The sequence below is a fragment of the Lissotriton helveticus genome, chromosome 2_2 (assembly GCF_964261635.1).
Source record: "Lissotriton helveticus chromosome 2_2, aLisHel1.1, whole genome shotgun sequence".
Lineage (NCBI taxonomy): Eukaryota > Metazoa > Chordata > Amphibia > Caudata > Salamandridae > Lissotriton > Lissotriton helveticus.
Genome location: NC_136060.1, coordinates 352,961,723 through 352,984,670, shown reverse-complemented (window position 1 = coordinate 352,984,670; position 22,948 = coordinate 352,961,723). Strand labels below are relative to the sequence as shown.

The window sequence follows — 22,948 nt, the reverse complement described above, 5'->3', positions numbered from 1 at the left end:
TTAGTGTGTTGGCTAACTGGTATCTTCCAGTCTGCCACCACAGATGAGGTTCAGACCCCTTGCAAGGGAGAGCCTGTACTTTTCAGTGGCCAGGAACAATGTCTGTTTGGCAGAAGGTGTTCTCACCTCCTCCAGCAGGATGGTTAGTGATTCAGCATATCAAGGCCAGAGGCTTCAAAACCTCTGAAGCCTTCAATGTGAGCTTCCAGATTCCCCCAGACCAGAGGAATGCCACCCTCTGCCCTGGGGCCTTTTGGCAGCACAGCAGGCAAGAAATTAGATATTTAGGAGGCGTGTTTTCCTCACAGGCTAGTCACACCCCTAAGCTGGGCTACCTGAAGCGGACAGCCAACGAAGGGTTTCACCATCATAGTTTTTTGTGAAATATAGACATTTGGGCCAGGGTTATGCCCACTCCCCAAAACATGTGGTCACAGAGGGGCTGTAGTCACCCTGGTGGTATGTAGCCCATGGGCTACTACCATATGCTCCCCTAAATTGAGTATTTAGGGGTCCCCAAACACCAGTTCGACTTCCTGGGAACCGAAGAGAAGAAAGAAGAGCAAACACTGCAAAAACCCAGGGACCTGGATAGAAACTGGCACCAAACCCTGCCTTGCTGCTTGCTTCTTAACAATTACAAAGACCCAACTCGTCCTGCGGCTGTGCATCCTCTCCAACTCTTGGAAGACTGCCCAGCACTTTGACAACCAGCTATCTTGGGGTGGAGTAGCCACCCCCTGCATCCACAAGCAGCAAAAGCATCTGTCCAGTTCACCATGTTGTTTACCATCTGGGCCACCAAGGGAGCAACAGTTCAGGAATTGTTCATGGTTCTAGGAGGTCAGGCCCATCTCTCTGCAGGGTTTTGAGACGTTAGACCCTCCAGGAGCCCCCCTGCGCCAATATCCAGCCCGGACACCACCACCTTGGAAATCTTCCTGCACATCGAGGGACTTCAGGACCAACGGGACCCACAACCAGAGTTGCCCTGTTGTCTTGTTTTTACCTACTCCGCAGGTGCACCGACAACTGTGAGAGCCTCAAACGCAAGTGGCCAGCCAGCAAAGCACCTCTGCGCCCTAGCCCCACAGCCTGGGTCCACAACTTCTGACTGCGTCCCCTTGGCCTAGGGGTTCCCACGACCTGAGCCTCCCTTTGGGTTCAGCCGGACTTGACCCCAAGTCGCCCATTGCAGTCTCTTAGTTTCAGATCCCCTTGACTTTAGTGGTGATGCCTTCAAAGCTACTGTCTCGACCAGCACATTTACATCCAGACAGACCAGGTCAGGTAAAAGGAAACTGCTGGTGGCCCCCAGCACGTTAAGTCCCCAAGGGCACCTCTGAACTCCAACTGCAAGTACCTGCTTGCTATGTGTGTTTTTCCTCCCATAGGATAAAACTGTAATATTCGATCTTCCCATTAACCTGTTGTTGTGACCACTGCCTGGTCAGACACCTGAAGTAGGCGCATGCGCAGGTGAGCATACCGTACTATTGTTACGGAGGAGGACTGGCAAGCAGAGCAGTTTGCTTCTGTCTTTTGAAAAGTTGAACACTCAATGATGGGTTGACTATGAAACTTTGAATTACATTTGGAGCAGAACTAGAAGAATGTATTCTCCATATCTTATCCCCCAGGAGTCTTTCTCATACAACAACCTGGTTACTGAACCCTTCGTATATGGCCCCAATTTGAAGTAATGAATAAGAGGAATATTCCGATGCTGTAGCAGAGAAATCAGATCACTTGAGTTGAACAGACATCGATTTTAGATTGAATGTCCAGGACCATGAGATGAATGTCTGAGCCTGATGGAGGGAAAAAAAATCAGATGAGAAATAGTTACCCCAGTGCATTAAGGGTGTTAAACCTGTCAACCTTAAGGTGGTCTTTCCCCAAACCTTTTGGCTCCTCCCCTCTTTTTTGCTGCCTTTAGAACTCTGTCCTCATTACCACTAGTAACACATTGCCTCCACCTGATTGGCCCCTTTAATTCACTTATAAGTCCCTAATAAAGTGGTACAATATGTTCTCAGGGCCTGTAAATTAAATGCTTCTAGTCTGCAGCATTTGTTGTGCCGCCCACTTAAGTAGCCTTTTAAAACATATCTCAGGCTTGCCATAGCAGCACATTTGATCTGCCAAAATAACCCTTTTTCCAGGCCTAAACTCCCTTTTAATACATATACTTCACCCTGAATGTAGGCCCACAACAGCCTCCACAGCAAGGTGCAGTGTATTTATAAGTTAAACATTAACTTTTAAGTTTTACATGTCCTGGTAGTACAAAACTACTTAATTAGATTTTCATTACCCTGAGGCCTTCCTCTGCCAAAGGATAACATTGGGTTACCTTATTACATTTAACAAGTGATAACATTTGTTTAGGAACAGGTAGAAATGTAATGTTTGGTCTCTAAAGAAGTATACTTCAATCAGGCTTTAAAGTCACAATTCTGAAAGTGTCCCCTTTAGAAATGTGGCTTTTTCTTGTTCTAATCATTTGGTGGCTGCAGCCTATGTCCTGGGTAACATGACTCTGACTAGAGTGGCAGTTGGCCTTTATGTATTTCTCCCAGACAATGAGACTAAGGGGGCTATGTTTTGGCAGATTTGGCAATCACACCAGGATGGGAGGGGAGGTGAGGAGCTGTTCCCTGCCCCACTTACATTTCAAAGGAGCTGCCTCAGCACACTCACAAAGAACTTCACATAAGTCTTTTGTCACCCTAAACGTCTTGGAGCCTGGGCAGAGGGATAGGAAACCATCTTTGGAGGAATCTCTAAAAGTTTCTTCCACTTCAAGGTTGGCACCATGTATAAAAATTGGACCCTCAGACACACTGTTCAGTTCACTCCTGGACGGCAGAGGACACTCAGAAAGGCTGCCTTGTACTTCAGAGGACTGCCCTGCTGCTTGAGGCATGCTTTGTACTTCAGAGGGCTGCTCTGCTGCTCCCAGAGGACTGCCCTGAGGAATGCCCTGCTGCTTGAGAACTACCATGCTGCTTAAACCCAGGACTACCAGAGTGTCTCCAAGGGCTAGTGTCCTGAGCTACAGGGATACTGGGACACAAAAACCTCCAACAACTTGAAACCTGACCTGGATCCTGCCTGAAGTGAGCCCTTCCCTCCAAGTGGTGCCCACCCAGTGCTAGGCCTTTGTAAGTGCTGCTAAAGGTGCCTAAACAGCCAAAACCCAAAACGTAGAAACTTATCAGCCAAAAAGTGCTCTGAGAATTGACAGGAGACCAGGAGCTACCTGCAGCCGATTGCCTAAAGTCCATCCCCGGTCAGCCTGACTTTGCGGCAGCTCCCACTACATTCTTCTCCAAAGCAGCAAATCCTGTTTGGCAGCTCCTCGCAGAAGGGATATCCGGCTTCTTGGAGTCCTCAATGCCTACAATCTATAGCTTCGTCCTGCTGGAGATTTTCAGCTTCCAAAAAATGGACAAAGTCTGAACGTAGAAATCTTCACCATGATTTCGACCAGCGGCTCCTACTTCTCAGACACCATCTCTGCCTTGCTCCACTAATCTTTACCTTGTCAGACATTTATCCTCCAAATGTCTTCTTAGTCCGAAAGTAAGCAGAGACGGGGTTCAAACCTACCTCACTTATCTGACCCATGCTCCCTCACAGTTGCTATAACTTTTGACTTGCACAACTAGATGACTGTGGTTGGTGCATTGATCTTTCCGGCACTAGTTTTTGCTAAAAGCTTAAATTCATAACTTAGTTTCCACTGATTGGAATTTGTTTTGATGTCATATATATAATATATATTTGTTTTAAATCTAAATTGGTGTGGTAACTTTGGTCTATTTTGTTTTCACTTTATTACTGTTTGAGTGCTTCACAAATACTTTACACATTGCCACTAAGTTAAACATGACTGCTTTTGTGTCTAGCTCCTACAGGGTTAAGCACAGGTTAATTTAGAGACTTGTGTGGTTCCCCTGACAAGAATTGTGGTTGTTGCTTGAGAAGGGTTAACACCCGCTCAACCAACAACCCAAATTTTTAACTATGGGGTTCAGGGAAACGTCACAAGGTATATTGACACTGAAAACTTCAATAAAAAAACCCAGATTCCAAACATCAGCACCGCCCACTATATGGTACAAGTGTGCAGAGCACGTGATTTATGGTGGCACATGCTGCAAACACACATTTTGGGCCAGGACAGGAATTACACGAAGGGCTTGTACCACAGTGAATAGTTCCCGGTCTAATCGTTGAAGCGCTTTAAGCCTTGGCTACTCTAAACTCTCTTTTTTCAACTTACATAGACTATTTATTTGTGGGTGCCACACCAGTTGAAATGATAGAAGCCTCAAATATTATAGAGTACCTTTGAAACCAAAGAAAGGTAAACGCTACTTCTCTTTCAGGTGTCAGTAAATGAGTTCCATATTCCACCCAAACACCTCAACGAGAGATTATCATTCCACGTACCCAAAAGGAACCTCTGCTCTGCCGACCTCGCCCTGGACAAGGTCCCTGGCATCCGCAGAAACAGAACCGGCGGGAGAGCCTTCTCCTACATTACAGCAAAGACTTGGAACGACCTCCCCGTGAACATCACACGCTCCCCTACCTGCACTCGTTCAGGAAGGACCTAAAGACCTGGCTCTTCGACTGGCCCAGAGCCGCATCCCAAAGAAATGCTGAACATCATCATTACATTTCATAATCCAAGAACCGTCTAGGAGGACAGCGGGACCTTGTAGTCTTCTTTAGGGAACATTTCTGTATTTTAAATTCCTCAAACTCGAACTTCGAAATGGACAATAAAGCCAGATGAATTAAAGATAGTCAAGCCTTTTAGTTAAATCTTAATTTTAATAAATGTAAAAGAAAACTAAAAAAGTATTTTAATGTCTTTGCCTTTTTGTTTTGGCAACCTGCGGCTGTCTAAGTTCGTCAGCCCCATGTGCAAACAGACAGAGTTCAGAAAGTAAAGGACAACCATCTGGGTGATTCATAAAAAACCAGCAGAGTCGTGTTTTTAAAAGGTCAGAGGGTGGTTTTCTTCTGAATTCCAGTTTTGCTCTCTTTGCTGCTTTCTCTTTTCTCCAGTCGCGAATGTGAACTCTTGCATCATGAACTAAGGGGACAAAAAGGAAAAGTCATACCTGATCGAACGACCATCACACAAGTAATATCAGCAGTAGTGGCGTCAGTTAAATGAATATCATATGCTGTATGTAGCATGCATAAACAAAGAATACGTAAACATAACTGAAATGTTGAAAGGCAAATTCGCAACACAGGATGTTAATTGGATAAAGACTGAAAGACTAATGAGAAAACTTTCATATTATAAATTTAATATAATGAAAAAAAATCGCAAAGGTAAAAAAAATGGTATCAAGCTAAATCGGGGAAAAAAAGAGTGCATTCAGCATGAATCGCTTGAAAAATGCTAATACACATACCACAATACATATACTTTAATAAGACAGTATTCTTCAAGAGTAGTGGAAATACGTTCGATGTTAGTGGCTTAGGCCAATAGGCCATTGGCATTTTACAATTGAATTTCACCTTCCATAAAAAATATATTTCATTAAGCAAGTGTTCACTGTGGAAAAGAATCAATAGTGAATGGGATCCACTTTTAGGTTTGTGTACATGAACCAACTTTTACACTACGAAACATCACAATATTTTACACAGCTACATGGTAAACTTTTCACTTCTACCTACTACCCAATAAACGTTGTTTCTCAAAAAGCAAAAATCGCATGCATATGAGTTCTGAGATCTGTACATTGCAAAATACATTTACATCTCATTCAATCATTTGCAGTCTGAGAAAGGTTGGCACCTAGGTTGTGAACTAAAAAACTAATTTAACACGGCGTGTGGGGAGGGGTGGTGGGTTCTCTAGTGTAACTGACAGAAAGGTCAGATGCAAGAGAAGGAAACAGCATGTCATATTTTAAGATGGGCTGGCAACCTTAAACAGGAGATCTGGTGGAGCTGGGTAACCACTGTAGCGGTCTAAACTCTGGCTCCAGCTATAAGTGTGAATGCAGCGTGCATGAACCAACCTTACAGGGAAAAAGAAAGATTTAGGATGACAAATAAAAACATCAGTTTCATATTCAGTCCTCCAAAACATTAGTGAAAGTTAGTGTTTACTGTGTGAAACCAGCCAGCCAAGTACAGTATTATAGTCCTAAGAGACCTGTTTGTCAAGCATGCCATGTCTAAAATGTATCTAGGTCACTCTTTTGGACTAGTTTCTTGAGATGGGCTGAATGTTTTTAATTTCTCTCTCTCTTGTCAGAAATGGTACAAACGCACACAGCAACCAAGATAAAACCATTATTTTTAAGTATGGCGTTTTGACAGCAAAGCGGACAAACAAATCCATTGCGAAAAATATACAAAGAAGGGGCTTTAGGTCCGCCCCTTTAAAGCATTGGCTTTCTTCTACCAGCCTCTTTCGGCCAGTGGCTAGAGACTTATTCATTCACTTAATGCTTTCTGTGCATCCTTCCACCTCAAGGAGAGTGATTACTTGCAACTTCATGAAAACCTACTTTAAAATATAGTCCTCTCTCTCCGGTTCTGCTGGCTCCCTCCAATATGGTAAAACTGCTAGCATTAATATAATAAAGCCAGACCAATTGGCTTTGCCAATAGTTCTTTTAAAAAAGCAGGTGCAGTCTCAGCTGCAAAAGCCATGAAGAATTCACATATCAAGGTTACGTTTTCAGCATGCACCATACTGTGGCAGGCATTATCAGGAAAACAAAACATTCTAACAATGTATTTCGCTCTGGTCCTACTGAAAAACAGTGCTTCAAAACGGCCAGTTTCAGGTCATGAATTTAAGAAGAGAGTGAACTAAAAGCACAGTGCAGAAATCGGCTATTACATTCCAGGCATGGTGAAATTCCAATGTGGACAAATAGGACTCTAAGGCGTGGAGGTCTTTGTTCAAAAGGCAGACACTGGGTAGGTTTCAAGTCGTTTGTTGCAGTACACCGGTACCACCAACAGACACATCCAGCTCGTAAAAACCCCAGCTTCAAAACTGTCCTACACAGAGACATCACCATGGAAACGTGGAACATGTAGCACGAGCTAGAACACATCATAAACAGGGTATGGCAATACAAGTCATTACAATAGTCTTGTTGATCCATGAATTTTAATTAGAGTCTACATTTCTTGATTTATGTATCAAAAGTATTTTCTCGATAGTTCTTCCAAGCTGTTGAACCACGACCAATTATTTTCACTGTGACTTCTTTAAATGCTTTCAATATTTTAAGAATAATATGAAAAAATAAATATATCATTTTGCGTCTATCTACCTCCGTCGATTTTTCGCCATTGAAATAAGTATTCGAGGAATCCGATATATAGGCAAAACTATTCAGTGCACCCCATCACATAAAACAGTTAAAAACATATACATCAGATGGGCACCACCAAAATATTCAGTAATGGAAAATAAAGCCTTTGCTGGCTGGGATGCCATAAACAACTGCAGTGCTATGTGAGCGGGGCTAAATTTGTGTTCTGCATGGTCACGGGAAAAATCTGTGGATCCATCTACAAGATAAGGCATGATAACAGAGAGACAGATAATAGCCAACCACCGGCATAATGGTTTTTTATATAGGACCGGTGTGCAAAATGCCACCATGTTTCATTTTTAGCATATCTGCGCTATGGGAGTTCTGAAGTTGACTAGAGAGTTGATAGCAGAGAATGCGTTGTGTCTTGTGATGCCCATGTCTGGCAAGGATTTCTCTCAAGCCTGACTGGGATTAATGCATGTAAATTGATCTAGCCAGAAATTTGCCACCTTATTGTTTTTGAAAAGTTAACATGTGATGATATTGTGCAGCCTGGTCTAGGGTTGTGAAGAGACTGGAATCCTACATTGGCACAGGAACGAAATGTTGGTGACTTTGGAATGAAATAAATCTGCCTTTTAGTGGCCTGCATTTGGATGGGATTATGGACAAAGCTGATCATAACTGAGTGGTGCACACTGTAAGAAATAAATCTGTTACATATATGGAATTTCCTGATGGTATATATGTCAACATTGAACATGACATTTACGAACCCTGATCCACATTTAGGAATGTTCCCAGGTATGGCACTGTCCTGATAGAGTTTCTTAGAAAAGGGTTTAAAGAGAAGGTTTCTGATGACTAATACTTGATATAAATGGTGTCTGAAGTGGTGACAACATTTTTAAAAAAACTATTTGAATCACAACAAAACATACCACACCTAAGTGCATGGGCTTCTGGAACACTTCCACTTGGTAGTCAAGGGAAAAGATGCAAATGGCTACTGCTAATGGTATAGAATAGAATGGAGAACGAAAGTCCATGATCTTTATTCTACTTGATATGTAGTGTATGCCAAGCATTTCATGATGGTCAGAAAGAATTATCCGAAGTCTTGGAAACCTGGAAAAGATATTCAGATGTGGAAGCAAACTGTGTGGATTGAAATTGAGTGATGGTGTGATTGGTGTTGAGAGTACAGGAGTTGTTAAAAACACTAATTATGTAGTTTTGAGCTATCTCACTGCAAGCAGAAGCCAAACGGAGGTATGGTTTGCCTTGCTTTGAAGGTATACTTCATCATTTTGGCTATTTTTATTTATGTTTGTGATGTGCTGTGTTGTGGGGTGTGGGAGGGATATTATTTGCTTTTAGCCATAACTTAAGCAACTGCTGTGTAGGTGCTTGTAGGACCTGGATTATCCCCATACGTTTTTCCTTTCGCCTCCTATTTATATGACCCTGTTTTTGTTGGCTATAGGACTCTGTGTACTTTATCACTGCTGATGAGTGCTGAAGTGCCTAAGTTCTCTGTGTAAATTGTGATTATGATTGGCTATCCATGATTGGCATATTTGCTTTACTGGTAAGTCCCTAGTAAAGTGCACTGAGTGTGCCAGGGCCTGTAAATCAAAATCTATTAGTAGGCTTGCAGCACTCACATGAGTAGCCCTGTAAATGTGTCTCAGACCTGCCACTGCCGTGTCTGTGCACGCACTTTTAAAACGCCATGTCAAACGTTCTCCCCCAGTCAAAAGATCTGGGTTAAATCCATCGTTCTTTTGCCCACTACGCCACCCCAGTTTGGAACCAGCCATATGCAAATCAGTCTTGACCCTGTGCCCCATGGGAACAGTCCAGACCGAACTGCCAGGCCAGGTCCTCCCTGGACCGGAAACAAGCATCCTGGGACCGGTTTCAGGGTATGTCACCCTTCTTCAGCCAGTGGCACAGTGAGCAAGGGACCCACGTCTGGGCAAACCCATCCCACTAAGGGCAAAAAGTGTTACAGCAAGCAAATGATGGACGGAATGCTGACAATGCAAACATTCTCCCCCAGTCAAAAGATCTGGGTTAAATCCAACGTGGGTCCCTAGCTCACTGTGACACTGGATTCAAGCTAGCCTGGCTGAAGAAGGGTGACATATCCTGAAACCGGTCCCATGATGCTTACTTCTGGTCCAGAGAGGCGTAGTGGGCAAAAGAACGATGTATTTAACCCAGATCTTTTGACTGGGGGAGAATGTTTGCATTGTCAGCATTTTATCCATCAGTCAGTCATACAGTGCTGTAACACTTTTAGGAAAAGGGCATTTTCTTGCTTAACCATTCTGTATGCCTCTGCCTGTTTGTGTATTGCCCACCTGGTTTTGGAGTGACAAGAGCTGGGAATGTGCATTCACTCTAGACAGCCACAAGGGGGGTTGAGGTGTGTCCTGCCTTTCCTGGGTGACTAAAAGCCAGGCTGAATAGACCTTTCTGCATTTAGAGTGGTGGGAAGAGTTTTTACTAGCACATGAATAGGCTGTGCCTGCTCTGCAGAATGCTGTCTCCACCTCCTGTAGTGAAGCCGGACTAGGGAGGACAGAACTGGTTTTACTGAGCAAGAGAGACTTACTGAACAAAGATTTCAAAGGGAAAAATGGGTACCAGTAGTAGCTCTTAAACCCTAGAACTTTAGATTACTTCTAGAAACAAGAGAAACTTCTGCCAAGGAAGAAGAGCTGAAGAGGCAGCTAAGGATGATGCCTTTTCTTTCCTTGGATAAAAATGACTGTGTTCAAGTAGAAACGCATACGAACTTTAGGGAAGGAGTAGGTTACTTACCCTGTAAGCATCTATTTGTAGTGTGCAGTGCTGCAGATTCACAAGTGATGCACACTCCTGCCATTTAGTGTTTGGCCCAGACTCTGCAAGTTGTTTTTCTTGAGGAAGTTTTATGGTCAGCGTTGTGCATCGTATCCCTTCCTCCTCGAAGTATTGCTCATGTTCAACGGCTCCTTTGCCAGATTGTAATGTTATTTTCCCTGCCATACAGTAAGTGAGGCTATAGCATGCTAAGTTACCGTTTGCTGTTGAACATGCTGAAAGATTTGTGTCACCAACTAAAACATGCCGGGAGGAGGGAGGGTGCACGTGAAGCTGCAGCATTTAATGCTATGAATAAATGCCTACTGGGTAATGAATAAATGCCTACACGGTAAGTAACATACGCCAGTTGTAGCATGTATTGGCTGCAGATACACATGCTATGCACAGACTTGCAGTAATTCTCTCGTAGTAGCTTCTGGCATCAGATTTGTATTTGCTTAAAATAATGTGTGTAGAATTGTTTGCCCCACCAGAGCTTGTTTTTTGGGTGGCTTGCACATCTACACAATAGTGTTGGGTAAAAGTGTGTGGGTTTGTCCATGTTGCCGCTTAACAACTGTACGTTAGCAGTATATTTCCTAAAAAAGCTGTTGATGCTGTTTTTTCTGTGTTGAATAAGCTCTTGGCATTGTAGGTAGTGTTAGTTTTTCTTTGATGTGGCAGATTTGGACACATTTTTCTATCCACCTAGCTATTTCTGCTTTTGATATGAGATTGCCTTTCCATGGCTTTGAAAAAGCTACAAATAGTTGGGCTTTCCGGAGAGTTTTTGTTCTACGTACATAGTGCAAAAGAGCATGTTTCACATTTGGCGTATGTAATTCTCTTTCTGCTACTGCTTATTATTTTAGAAAGAAAACAGGTAAATCCAAAGTTTGATTTAAATGGAAAGGTGATATGACCTCTGGCAGAAACATTAGGGGGTCAATTAGGATGGCGGACGGACAAAGTCCGTCCGCCATCCTGTCTGAGGACGGAACCGTGCACCACAGGGGCGGAGGTCCCGTCCGTGGAATTAGGATGCACCCGCCCGCCGCAGTGATAAAAATGCATGTTGTGCGTTTCAAAGCACAACATGACAGGCACCTGCCATGTTGTATTTTGAAACGCAACGGGCCCCCAATGCAAGGACCGTAGGCATAGCCCCCAGCACATCCTAATATGGCTGGCTATGTCTGATAGACACCGCCACCATATTAGAGCTTTTCCGCCGCGGTCGCAAGGCGACCGCGGCCGAAAAGCAGCGGACGGTCTTCCCGTCCGCCACGGTCCCGTACGCCATTTTAATATGGCGGGGGGGGGCGAAATAAGTGGCGGAAGGGCAAGGATGGCAGTTGGATCGCCACCGCCTGCATGGCGGTGGCGATCCGTCCGCCATCCTAATTGACCCCTAGGTTTGTGCATAGGCAGCTTTGTCTGGAAATACTTGAAAGTAAGGCTCCTCAATAGTGAGTGCATGTATTTCGTGGCTACAAGGAATGCATTCTTCCATGTTAAGAGCTGTATTTTGTATTTGTGCATTGGTTCAAATGGTGTGGACATTAGTCTTGTTAACACAATGTTTAGATTCCATTGGTACAGGAAGTGTACGTGGTGGAATAACTGTTTTAAGTCCGTTCATGAATGCTTTTATGACAGTTATATGGAAAAGAGATCAGTGTTTTCTGATTTGTAGGTACACTGCGATTGCTGCTAAATGCAGACGGACAGATGTGTATGGTAAATATGCTTTTAGCAGATGTAACAAGTAATATACTAGTTGTTCAGATGGTAGTTGAAGTGTGACAAATCAGTGGCACATCTGGATCCTGTTTAAGGTCAGTTGTTTTGACTTTTGGCTGTACATAATCCAAAATATATAGCAGCAACTCAGCACTGTCTGGTGTCATGGAGAAAGTTTCTCTCCCTCCGTCCATTTTATCAGTGCCAGGCACCCCACTAAGGATTTGGGAATGGTGGCATGAAGCCTTTGAGGCTTACCTGGAAGCCAATGACAGGAGATACATTTACTTCAACAAAAAAAGAAACCTTTGACTATGTAGCTGCGCTCTGCACATTAGCTATAACATGCAAATACCGTGATCTTAAGGATTAAATTATACAGGACGAGTTAATCAAAAAAATGAACAGAAAAATTCAGGAAAGGTTGTTGCCTAGAGAGGATCTGACTGACAAATAACTAACTTTGGAAATAACCACACAATTAATTGTGGACTGTTTTCCTACATCTAATTTTAAATATATGTCCTAGTGATCTGATAATAAAAATTTTTGGGGGGGATATACTGATGACATTTTTTAATCCCCTCACTACAAAATAATTTACTTTCACTGCACGCCCGAACTCACAAACCTGCTCCGCAGTATATCTGGCGTCGAAGCACACTAAAGTGGCACACGGCCTCTTTAGTGGGGCCCAATGATGAAGCATGTCACTACCAGGTGGTGAGTGAGGGCTTTCTTAACCGACCTAAGTGAGGCCAGGTTTTTGTTCTTCTGCTCCTGTTTGTGGTCTTCCAAACACCAGAGGACACTCTTTTCTTGAGTAATTTGCACATCAAGATTTTTGAGTATGCGGGTTTAAAGGTGAAGTTATTGGACCAATTCGAAGCTACTCTAAGTTTTGATAACAAAATGTCCATGGGCACTGCATTAGTGGCCAAAGGTAGGTCCAACCTGATGGAATGGAATGAGCAAGGAGATCTGGATATAATTCTCGATCCTAACCATCCCAAATTAGTTTTGTGCAGACAACGTTTGTTCGAATTATGTAACAGTGAGATGTGCAATGTGGATGAATAAAAATGTGGGTATACAGATATCTTGGTGTCTTTATGGACGTGCATCAAAAGTTGAAAGGATTTAAACATCGTATTGTACTAAAGGAAAGTGTGTACAGAGAGTGGATAAGGTGAGGCGTGTACCTATCAGTTTAAGGGAAGAGCTCAAGTCAGAGTTGGACAAATTATGCAAGTGAGGCATCATTGAACCAATCGAACGTTCAGAGTGGTGGGCACCGGCTCTTCTAGCAAGTAAATCGGATAAGACTTTGCGTTGATTGGCGTAACCTAAATGCCAACATCTGGGTCGACCGTCAACCACTTCCTAATATTAATGAATTGCTATCCATATTAAAGAGTGCCGCAGTATTTACTACACTTGACATGTCGGCAGCTTACCACCAAGTGTAGCTGTGTGAGGAGTCAAAACACCTGACTTGCTTCATAACGCCTAAAGAGGCTTTCCGTTACAGATGAATGCCTTTTGGTTTGGCTTTAACATCATCTGTAGTTCAGAGATTGATGAACATTTTGTTCAAGTGCGTGTCTGGAGTGTTGTGTTTCCAAGATGACATTTTAATTTATAGAAAGAATGGGTACGAACATGATCAGAGGCTAGAAAAAGTGTTGAAGATTCTGGAAGTATCTGGCTTAACTTTAAAGAAAGAAAAGTGTAAGTTTTGTTGCAATGATTTGGATTATCTAGGACAAGATGAACATTTCGAAAGCAATTGAAAAAGCGCCTGCCCCCTGTGATACCTTACTAAGGGTTGTCATCCTATCAGTGTCCTGCAGACAATTCAGTTTGCTGGAAATCCTGCTAAGCCAGTAGTCCAGATAGGGCATCGAAACTGTAGAGATCTCACGCAGTCCGTCTGAGCCTGATGGTGGGAAAATATTGTCTAACATGCGCAACACCTTGCGGAGGAGGACATACAACGCATGACACCCACCATAACAATTCCTCGAGACAAAACAACTTGCAGAGTCTGGGACTAGCACTAGATGGCAGGAGTATGTACAGCATGTGTATCTGCAGCCAACTCATGTTACGAACATAACAATAATTTGGTGTCTTGGTACTACAATGGGCTTACACTACACCATATGACCCAACACTTACATCTGAATTCTCATGTAGAATTTAAACCAGCTTTACTTTCAACGAACAGACAATACTTTAGAAACTTTAGCAATATCGTAGCCAGTGGCGGCTGGTGACATTTGAAAGTGGTGAGGCGTACACTTTGTGTCGGAGTTCACTGTGGCGAGCGAGCACAGCGAGCGAGCCCAAACATCTGAAGGGGGAAAACTTTGAAAAAGAGTGGGTAAATGGTGCATTTTCAGGCTCAAACTCCAAAGGTTTTGCGTGGTTGTGATCAAAATACAAGTGGTGAAAGTGGCGTTATCCCCCCTTACCTCCAGCGCCTAGTGGCAGCTGTGGGATTCCTTTTGTCACCTGAGTCTTGTATCTTCTTAGGCCTTAAGCAGAGGGCGAACCTCACAAGGTGGTGTAAGTCCAGATGTATTACCTGGAGGAGGTAGGTGCTCTGCCTGAAACCTGGCAGCACGCACAAGGAATGAAATGAGTATGGCATTTAGTTACAATATTTTTATAGAACAATATTTTTGTTTGGTGGTGTTTGTGTGCTCGATATTTTTTCAGACATACGCCTGTCACCCCTCACGAGTGGAGTAGGTCTTCTCATTTGACCTCAATGCTTCCACCAACCCACATGTGTCTGCCTGCCTTAAAGAAATAATGCAATGCATGACGGCGCTACTTAAAAAATAATGATCCGAAAAACGCCCGACAAAGACACAACGGCTGGCACCTGTTTTTCAGATTTTTTAAACAGACAAGTAACGTAGGTGAGCCCACGAGCATACTAGACCCGCAAAGTTTTGTTTTTATGATTCAGCATGAAAAGCAAACACCCTCATAACTCCTGCTTTACAATGTGCAGCAGGAGTGATTCACCAAGTCTGGCTCCTCAGTCCCGACGGCCCTCCCCCACGGCCGCTCCTCCATCTCTTCCCAGGTCCCAGGGGTCAGCAGCGCATGCATCTCTGGAGGTGGCCTCAAAGTTGCATCTGCCCAATAGTCACCCGGTGCTAAATTTAGAATTAAACAAAAAAATATCGAGGATCACATGTTGCTGCTGGACGCCAGAGGTTCCTGGGATTCAAACACAACACCACGCACGTACAGTATGAGCCCACTTAAGCAGCGTTTTGTCACCATACACAGCCCGACATGAATTAAATTGCCGCATTGCATTAAACCTCACAACATATTCCACTTTTCACTTCCCGACTGGCTTTACCTTGTCTGCCCCCCTCCCTTAATTCCTTTGTTATGTGCACATGAAAATCGCTTGTAAAGTTCCGTAGCGCTCTCGGAATCTGGGCGCTCCAATCGGCTCTGGCTCGTGGTTGACCGAGCCAAAGAGGTCTGCTGATATTGTGTTTGGTTACCTTTCAGTTTCAGGCTGTTTAGAGATGAGTCACTGTGGGTGGTGTTGGGCGAGGTGAGCATGTGCTGGCGTCTGGACAGTGGCTGGCCAGATACTGACGTGGGTCAGTGTGGCGCATTCTTTGTACGGGCGCGTGCACTGAAATGCTACTGCTGCTTGTTATGAGGCAGACATCTGCTCCAAGAACAGTTATTTTGTAGTGGCTTGAAACTAAACACACGTAGTGCCGGTGGGTATACTAGCATCTAAAACAGGAGTGCATCATACTAGGCGCTAAAACAGGAGTGCATACTAGGCGCTAAAACAGGAGTACGGCGCCTCAGACCTGATGGAATTCTACCACCGACTGCAGCACTGACCTTTGTGTTCAAGAAGCCCCTTACCAGCACCCCTTCCCCTCGGATACTTTAAAACTGCTTATAGCAAGTGTATGGCTCAGTGAGCTATTCAATACTCTACTACACATTAAACTTGCAGCCGCAAGCGCGCTAGAATGACAACTGACTGCAAGCACTTTTATTGACTGCTGATACTCTCGGCAGCACATCACCTACTGAGGCATAGATATGGTAACCCTTACCCTGTAAAATCTCCTCTGATGCACACTTTGTAATTACGCAATGTACATTTCTAAAAACAAGTTGTTACCCTATCTCAATGTAAATATATTATGCATTCAAACTGCCTTAACAAAACAATGCATACCATCATGTTTTTCACATCGACCTTTCACATTGTGTAGCAAAGATATTTCTGTGTACTTTCTAAAATTTTAAAAACTTTTCTGTTCTCCGTTTAATCCCTGCATCTTTTTTAGTAGTGTTATGTTCTGATAAGCGCTGGGATGCCTATTGGTAACCAGGCGCTATACAAAACTCAGAATAATAATAATAATAATAATAATAAAATACATATAGCTTTTAAACACAATAAACTGTATTTGCATCTATTATTGCAGCAACAGTCCAGCTTGTTTATAGTAATCAAGACAATCACTGCACCTACTTGGGTACTCTCTTACAGTCAGTCCAATAGCCAGGGACGCTTGGTGAAGGATGCGCTGCACCCATGATTCCACCCGCTATGGGTAACCGTGACTGGAACCCAGGGCACAAGTCCTAAAAAAAGAAGTGGGGACGCTGACGTCACAACAGAAAGTGACATCATAAAAGGTGGCTTGCACCATCAGACTCATTGCCTCCCCTCGCTCACCCCTTAGATGCGACTGCATCAGAGAAGTCAGCGCATGAGCAGCGTTCTGAATGCGCTCCAATCTCGCCCCAGAGAGGCCAAACTGTGAATGTGTGGCTCCATTTCCTCCAGTTATGGAGCTCCCAGTAAAATAAGTGGGGGGACACTGTCCACCCGCGTGGTACCCCGACTTGAGCCCTGCTGGAACCACTAACGCAGTATCGTCTTAGCCGTCCGCAAAGCTCTTAAGCGCCTAGTCAACGGTCTTAAGCACTATGCAACTCACTACATGGCAGCTACATGCACCTAAAACACAGGCATTCACGTACCACAGACGCACACACACAGACATGCCACAGACAGAAGTCCAGCGTGCACTTTGCATGAAGCCTCTCCATATATTCTAACACCTTATTATACATCCATATTACAGCTACGAAATAAATATGAGATACTAACACAATAATTTCCATACAATAACAGCACCACCTCAGCACGGCCAGCAAGCAAGCATAACCCTTCAACAGCAACCACAAACGCAGGGTCCAGGAATCAGGCACCAATGGAAGATCTCCGAAAAGCGAGCACACCTACCCCACAACCACCACGGAACCGCCGTCAACTGCAAAAACTGAACAGAATGCGCTACAAACCAGTGGTAAAATATCTTTGCGCCTCGGGAGTCTTTGGATATATTAAAATCCGTTTGAAAATACCTTGAGTTTGTGTTTTTTAGGGCGTTGTTTTTGACTATTAGGCTAAAATGTATGTAAAAGAAGCCAAGTCTACAGACACAGAGCAGAAGCAAGTCACTCTCCATATACATTATTGCCCAACTTCTATATATGCCCAACGTACGAAATGTCTTTCATGCAGACACAAACATTACAGCCACAATCAAGTCCCTGTGTAGCCTACATCCGCCTTAGCAACTCCATAGAACTACTATTCTGCCGTCGCAGCTCGCAACGCAATACTTTGGGGGGGGGGGCTCTAGCGCCAGGATTGGCTTAGAGCAGGGTTACTCGCCGCCCGCCTGCCCATTAGGAGACCGAGGGTTGAGCCTTTGCTCAACCATCACTCTCCTAATGGGCATGCGCCAGCCAGAGCAGATACTAGTGACTGGACACGGCAAAATAATTTGCCGACCTTCACCAGTCATGCGCACCTGTGGCAGTCTGACAATGCATCATGCATGTCAGTCAACATGACGCCGGACCGGCCACCCCCTTCAGACTCTGAAGGGGGTGGGTGGTCTGACGTCATGCTAACTGACATGGTTGTCAGTTGTGTCCCTCGGCATCTCTGAACTTAAGTAAACGAAGTCAGTTTACTTAAGTTCACAGATGCTGAGGGAGATGAGGGAGCTGTGGGCGCAGGCGGCTTGTGGGGCAATGCCCCAGCGAACCTAATGGATGCACTGCCACTGATCGTAGCACACAAGAAGCTTGTGAAAACTCTCTAAAATACATGTTCATTAGCTGTGCAATTTTGCTACTGCAAATTGATGTTGGTATATGCCTACTTTAAACCCAGAAATCTATATCATATGCGAAAGAGAGGGATTCCAGGAAGTAGACAATTAAGACTTCATCATCATCATTCATAGCGTTATCATCAACAACTGCCTTGGAAAAAAACACCAACCAGGAGTATAAAAACATGTATTATGATCAAAATCCATTGTCATCTCATTTGGCCTTCTAGTTTGACACACAGCCCCACATTAATGTTTAGGTGAAACAATGATAAAGTGCTTGTTCCTCTAGGGGATCATGGCTCCATTTTCATAATGCCTCAGGCCGCAGCCCCACATTGTTGTTAAGTTAGAACAGTCATAAAATGCTTGTACATCATATAGACAAACCACTAAATATTAAAGTGCTCGTGCCTCCTACGGGCAATCTTGAAGATTAATACATTATCTAAAATATTAAATTCATAAAGGGCCCATATGTAGCCGGAGCGTGGCCATAATCTAACCTCACAACAATAGAAAATTGTGAAAAGCAGCAATGATCAATATCTATTTTGAGCAATATGGGTAAAAAGTTTTCTTAAAACAATTATAAAATGGTTGCTCACAATGTACTATGGTACCAATAAGGAACTAAAACTGGACCCCTTCGGAAAATATGATACATTATGTTGGCCCTCGCTAGGGAGAGAACTTTAAAATGGCACTACGAACACACCACATTGAGAATAAAAAACATGAGACAGAAAACACAATAGGTGTGTGTGTGTCATATTTCAATAACCTGTATGCCTCTCTACAGTGTCTAACTCCCAGATTTCAACATGTCTGGTGTAGCCAGCGCGTCCATGCCTTTTTATAACCTTGGCAAATAAAAAATACATGAATGTCTTTCTCCTCTATATTACTACAAGCTGGGCAACCCCGATCAGATGTGTCCGCCCATTTACTAGTAAATGCGCGCAGTGGGAGCACCCCGTGGCTGAAGTGAAGATATACTTTTTTGGGCAAGAATGGCTGGATATTATCCAAGACTGGTACTAGATTGTATTGGTCTTTTACTTTTAGAGACTCGAGTGTTAAAGGACCAACTGAGGGATTCCCTGTGGGCTGAATTCGTTTGTATTCCCTATAGCTCTCCTCTCGGGTATTCCTGAGCAAGACAAGTTTCTTCTGCGTTGGCCCACAGGTTACCTCTCCCTATTGCAACGCAGGTGTTCCTAATGTGTGCTAGCCAGGCGAGTTTGCCCGCACCCTGAAGCCTCAGCACTTCATTCAGCTCTTCTCTACAGGCCGACAGTTCAGGGATGCTCTAGAAACTATGCCAGAATATAAGGGGTCTGAGGGCGGCTTCATTAGAAATTGGTCTAATCCCCAGGTCCATTCTGAGTGGTATAAGAGGGGAGCTGGGGGGGAAGACCAAGGAGTTGCCTAGCAAAGGAGTTCTCAGTTTATCAAGGAGCCCAGGGGGCGATGGCCCCAGATTTCGTCACCATACACAGCAGCACCCCTGGCCTGTACTTTGCAGATTTCCACTGCCGGGCTAGGCATTTTTTGGGAACAGCTCCTATATACCTTAGTTAGCCCCCCATAGGTTGTGCTAGCTTTAGGCTTGCCCTCTGGAGTTGCGCTCCTCAGTCCAGTTTTTCTGTAAGCGTGATGCCAAGATACTCAAAGATGGAGACCGTCTTTAGAGGTTTTCCGTCTAAACCGGGATTAGGATGAGAACTAGGACTTGCATTGAAGACCATATATTTAGTTCCTAGTAGGTTGATCTCCAAGCCTCGGTTTCTGCAGAAAGAACTAAAATTGTTAAGGGTCTTCCGAATTCCCATTGATGATTTAGACAGAAGGAGGGTATCATCCACGCCACGATCATCATCACTGGAATTTTGCGGTTCGAGAGTTTGGGGGCATCATTGTCTAGCTCTGTGGTTAGTGTCTCAACTAGGCCGTTAATAAAAAGACAAAAGAGAGTCGGGCCAGGCACAACCTTGGCATACACCTCTTTCTACCACCAATGGAGCAGTTAGGTCGCCATTTTTCTCATACCTGATTTAAGAATAATTCCCTTGGTGGAGGCGTTCCAACAAATGACAAAGATAAGGTGGGACGCCCAGATCCAACAGGAGTGCCCAAAGTTTCCTCCTCGGAACGAGTTCAAATGCGGACTTAAGGTCCCCAAAAATCAGGTAGAGGTTGCCACCCTCTAGAAGTACACACTTCCTGAATAATATTTGGAGCCTAAAAATGTTATCAATTCTTGAAATCTTGGCTCTAAACCCAGCTTGGAGAGGACTGAGCACCTTGTGCTCATCCATCCAGCTCTGTAGTCGTCCAAGAAGGACGCGGGCAAATAATTTTTGACTTACGTCAATTTAGACTAATTGGGCGGTAATTTGCGGGTAGAAGTGGCGATCCTTTTTTAAAATGGGTACAATTTCGGCCCCAGCCCAGGTGGTAGGTATGGCCATTCCACAGAGTATGGCATTGAACAATGCGCAGAGGTAGGAAATCCAAATGGAGTGTTCGGAGCGAAAAAGATCGCCTGGGATCTTATCAAGCCCAGGGGCCTTAGAGGGTAGAATCTTATTTACTGCCTCTGATGTCTCTTTTAGTGTGATGGGTGGGGCATTTATCTCATGTGACATAGAAGTGGTGCCCACTGGAATGTCTGCAGCCACCTCACTCATATATAGTGATTGGAAATGTACCCTCCATTCGTGCTAGCTATGTTGGATTCTATTGCGCTTTTGGATTCCTGTGAAACCGTGTTCACTATATTCCAGAAAGTTTGCATGTCATGCGCACTTAGGGCAATGTTCGGGGTTTCCCATTTTTCATTTTCCCATCTTTTATTTCCTAGTAGAATGGCTTTGCTATGTAGCACCTTTTTCTCGCTGATCAAGGGCCTATATTTATTTTTAATTGCAGCAATAAGACCTGACTTGGCCTTACGGCAGCTTTCATTGTACCATGGATGTCTTGAACTTCCAATCCCTTTCATTCTTTTGATTGGGTTGAATATATTGGCCAGACTGTTTACTAGGTTTTGAGTTATTAGATATTTTGGAAAGGGAGATTGCAACCCCATCAATCCCAGTTAAATGTTCCGCTGTTAAAATAAAGGGAATAGATGTTTGATATACTAGAGCCATCTTTGCTTCAGATTGTATTGCGACTTATATAGCGCACGTATCACCCGAAGGCATCAAGGCGCTTGCTTAGGGAACCCGTCCTGGTATTCCCCTGTGAGATACCCCGGCAGGGTATCCACAAGGTGAAAGCCAGGCATCCCGCCGCGAGGGGCCGTAGTGGAGATTAAGCAAGCTATTGCCCAGAGTCGCAGAGTGTGACCCCGTGAGTCGAGTAGGCACCGGAGCGAGAATTGTCGAGTCCGTGGAATTTTTGAGCCCGAGTCCCGCCGAGGCAGGGAATCGAACCCTGGTCCACGGCCGATCTCAGCTTCCGGGTCTGCCGCCTCTAACCACTGAGCCACGCTTCTCCACTTTTGCCATGCCAGCGCTCTCTCCTCCTGCAATTGTTCAGTTTTAGCCTGTGATTTGCTGGGGATGATACTACAGATACATTCTTATCACAAGGTATGATAACCTCTAGGATAAGGGTATTGTGATCACTATCGATACAGGGGACAATATTAAATTCTAGCACCCTGTGCCATGATTTAGAGTCCACAAGGATGTAATCTATGATAGATGTTTGCCCTGGTCTATTAAAGGTATAATGCCCTGGGGTATCTGATTTAGTGCGTCCTTGCAAGCTCTAAGGGAGTGTTTGAGTATATGAGTATTCATTTGCAACTCTAGAGGGGACCATGCACGTACTGGGGGGATGTCTGGCTCCGGGATAGCCCAGTGGAGATCGTCGTCACTTGGGTTGTCAGTGGTCCATCCATTCAGTGGTTCATACTGACAATTAAAATCCCTGCCCATTATAACCCAAACATTTTCGGGAATTGAGGGAAGAAAGAGTGTTAGTTGTTTAAGGGTTGGTGACTGAGTAATAGCAAACTGGACCGGGACAGAAATTGATCAAAGCGGTTCTGATCTTCGTGGCGAAGGTTAAAAAATGCAAAGAATATTCCGGGATGATGTCTCTATCTGTTTAGCGACACATCCCAAGTGCACACCAACCCAGGAACATAGTCCCCCTGATGGCCTTCCCCTGCCCGTGCTGGATGCTGTTATGGTAAATGTAGCATAGCCCTCTCAGTGAGTGTCCATCCTAGCCCAGGTTTCCTGGAACATGCAGTACTCATGATGATCAATGAACGAAGCCCATTCTGGATTGTCCAGTTTGGGGGCGAGATCTGCTATGTTCCAAGAAAGGCATTTTAACCTGGGTGGACCCTTGCGAACTTTAGGGTTTCGGAGGCGATCGCCGTTTTTTGCTGTTCGTCTTTGCGGTGCTGAGCTTATTGCCTTCGACCTGGCTAGGTGTGGGCATTTCCTGGCGGTAAGAATTCAACTACGTCGCAAAAGGCGAGGTATATATGATCCTGTCACCACCGCTTGGAACAAGAGACTCGTGCAGGGAATAGGTGCATAGTAATAGTGTCTGTATAGTTTTGGTTGAAAGGTGTGCAAAACTGTTCCTGTCTCACCACCAGTTGTCTATGTGTTGGGATATCAGATAGAAGGAAAGTAGGAATATCAATGAAATATGTGTTCCTTTTTTAGCATTAATTTTCATGAATTTACTAGTAATAAAATCAGAAAAAATAATTCCAAAGGTTTCCAGTCATTACTACAAGGGCCCAAGGCCAGATCACACACGTCTGACATTAGTCTTGCAATACCT

The 22,948-nt window shown here is 44.2% G+C and overlaps 1 protein-coding gene across 2 annotated transcripts in view; it reads right to left on the bottom strand.

Annotated features, from left to right (window-relative positions):
* Window positions 1-4,828: 4,828 nt before the first annotated feature.
* TRMT44 (tRNA methyltransferase 44 homolog) overlaps window positions 4,829-22,948 on the bottom strand; it is a 275,854-nt gene continuing 257,734 nt past the window's right edge. For both annotated transcript variants that reach the window (XM_078678533.1, XM_078678536.1), the window contains one exon: window positions 4,829-5,113. In XM_078678533.1, the coding sequence (XP_078534659.1) occupies window positions 4,881-5,113 (233 nt within the window). In that variant the 3' untranslated portion in view covers window positions 4,829-4,880. The remainder of the gene's footprint in view (window positions 5,114-22,948) is intronic.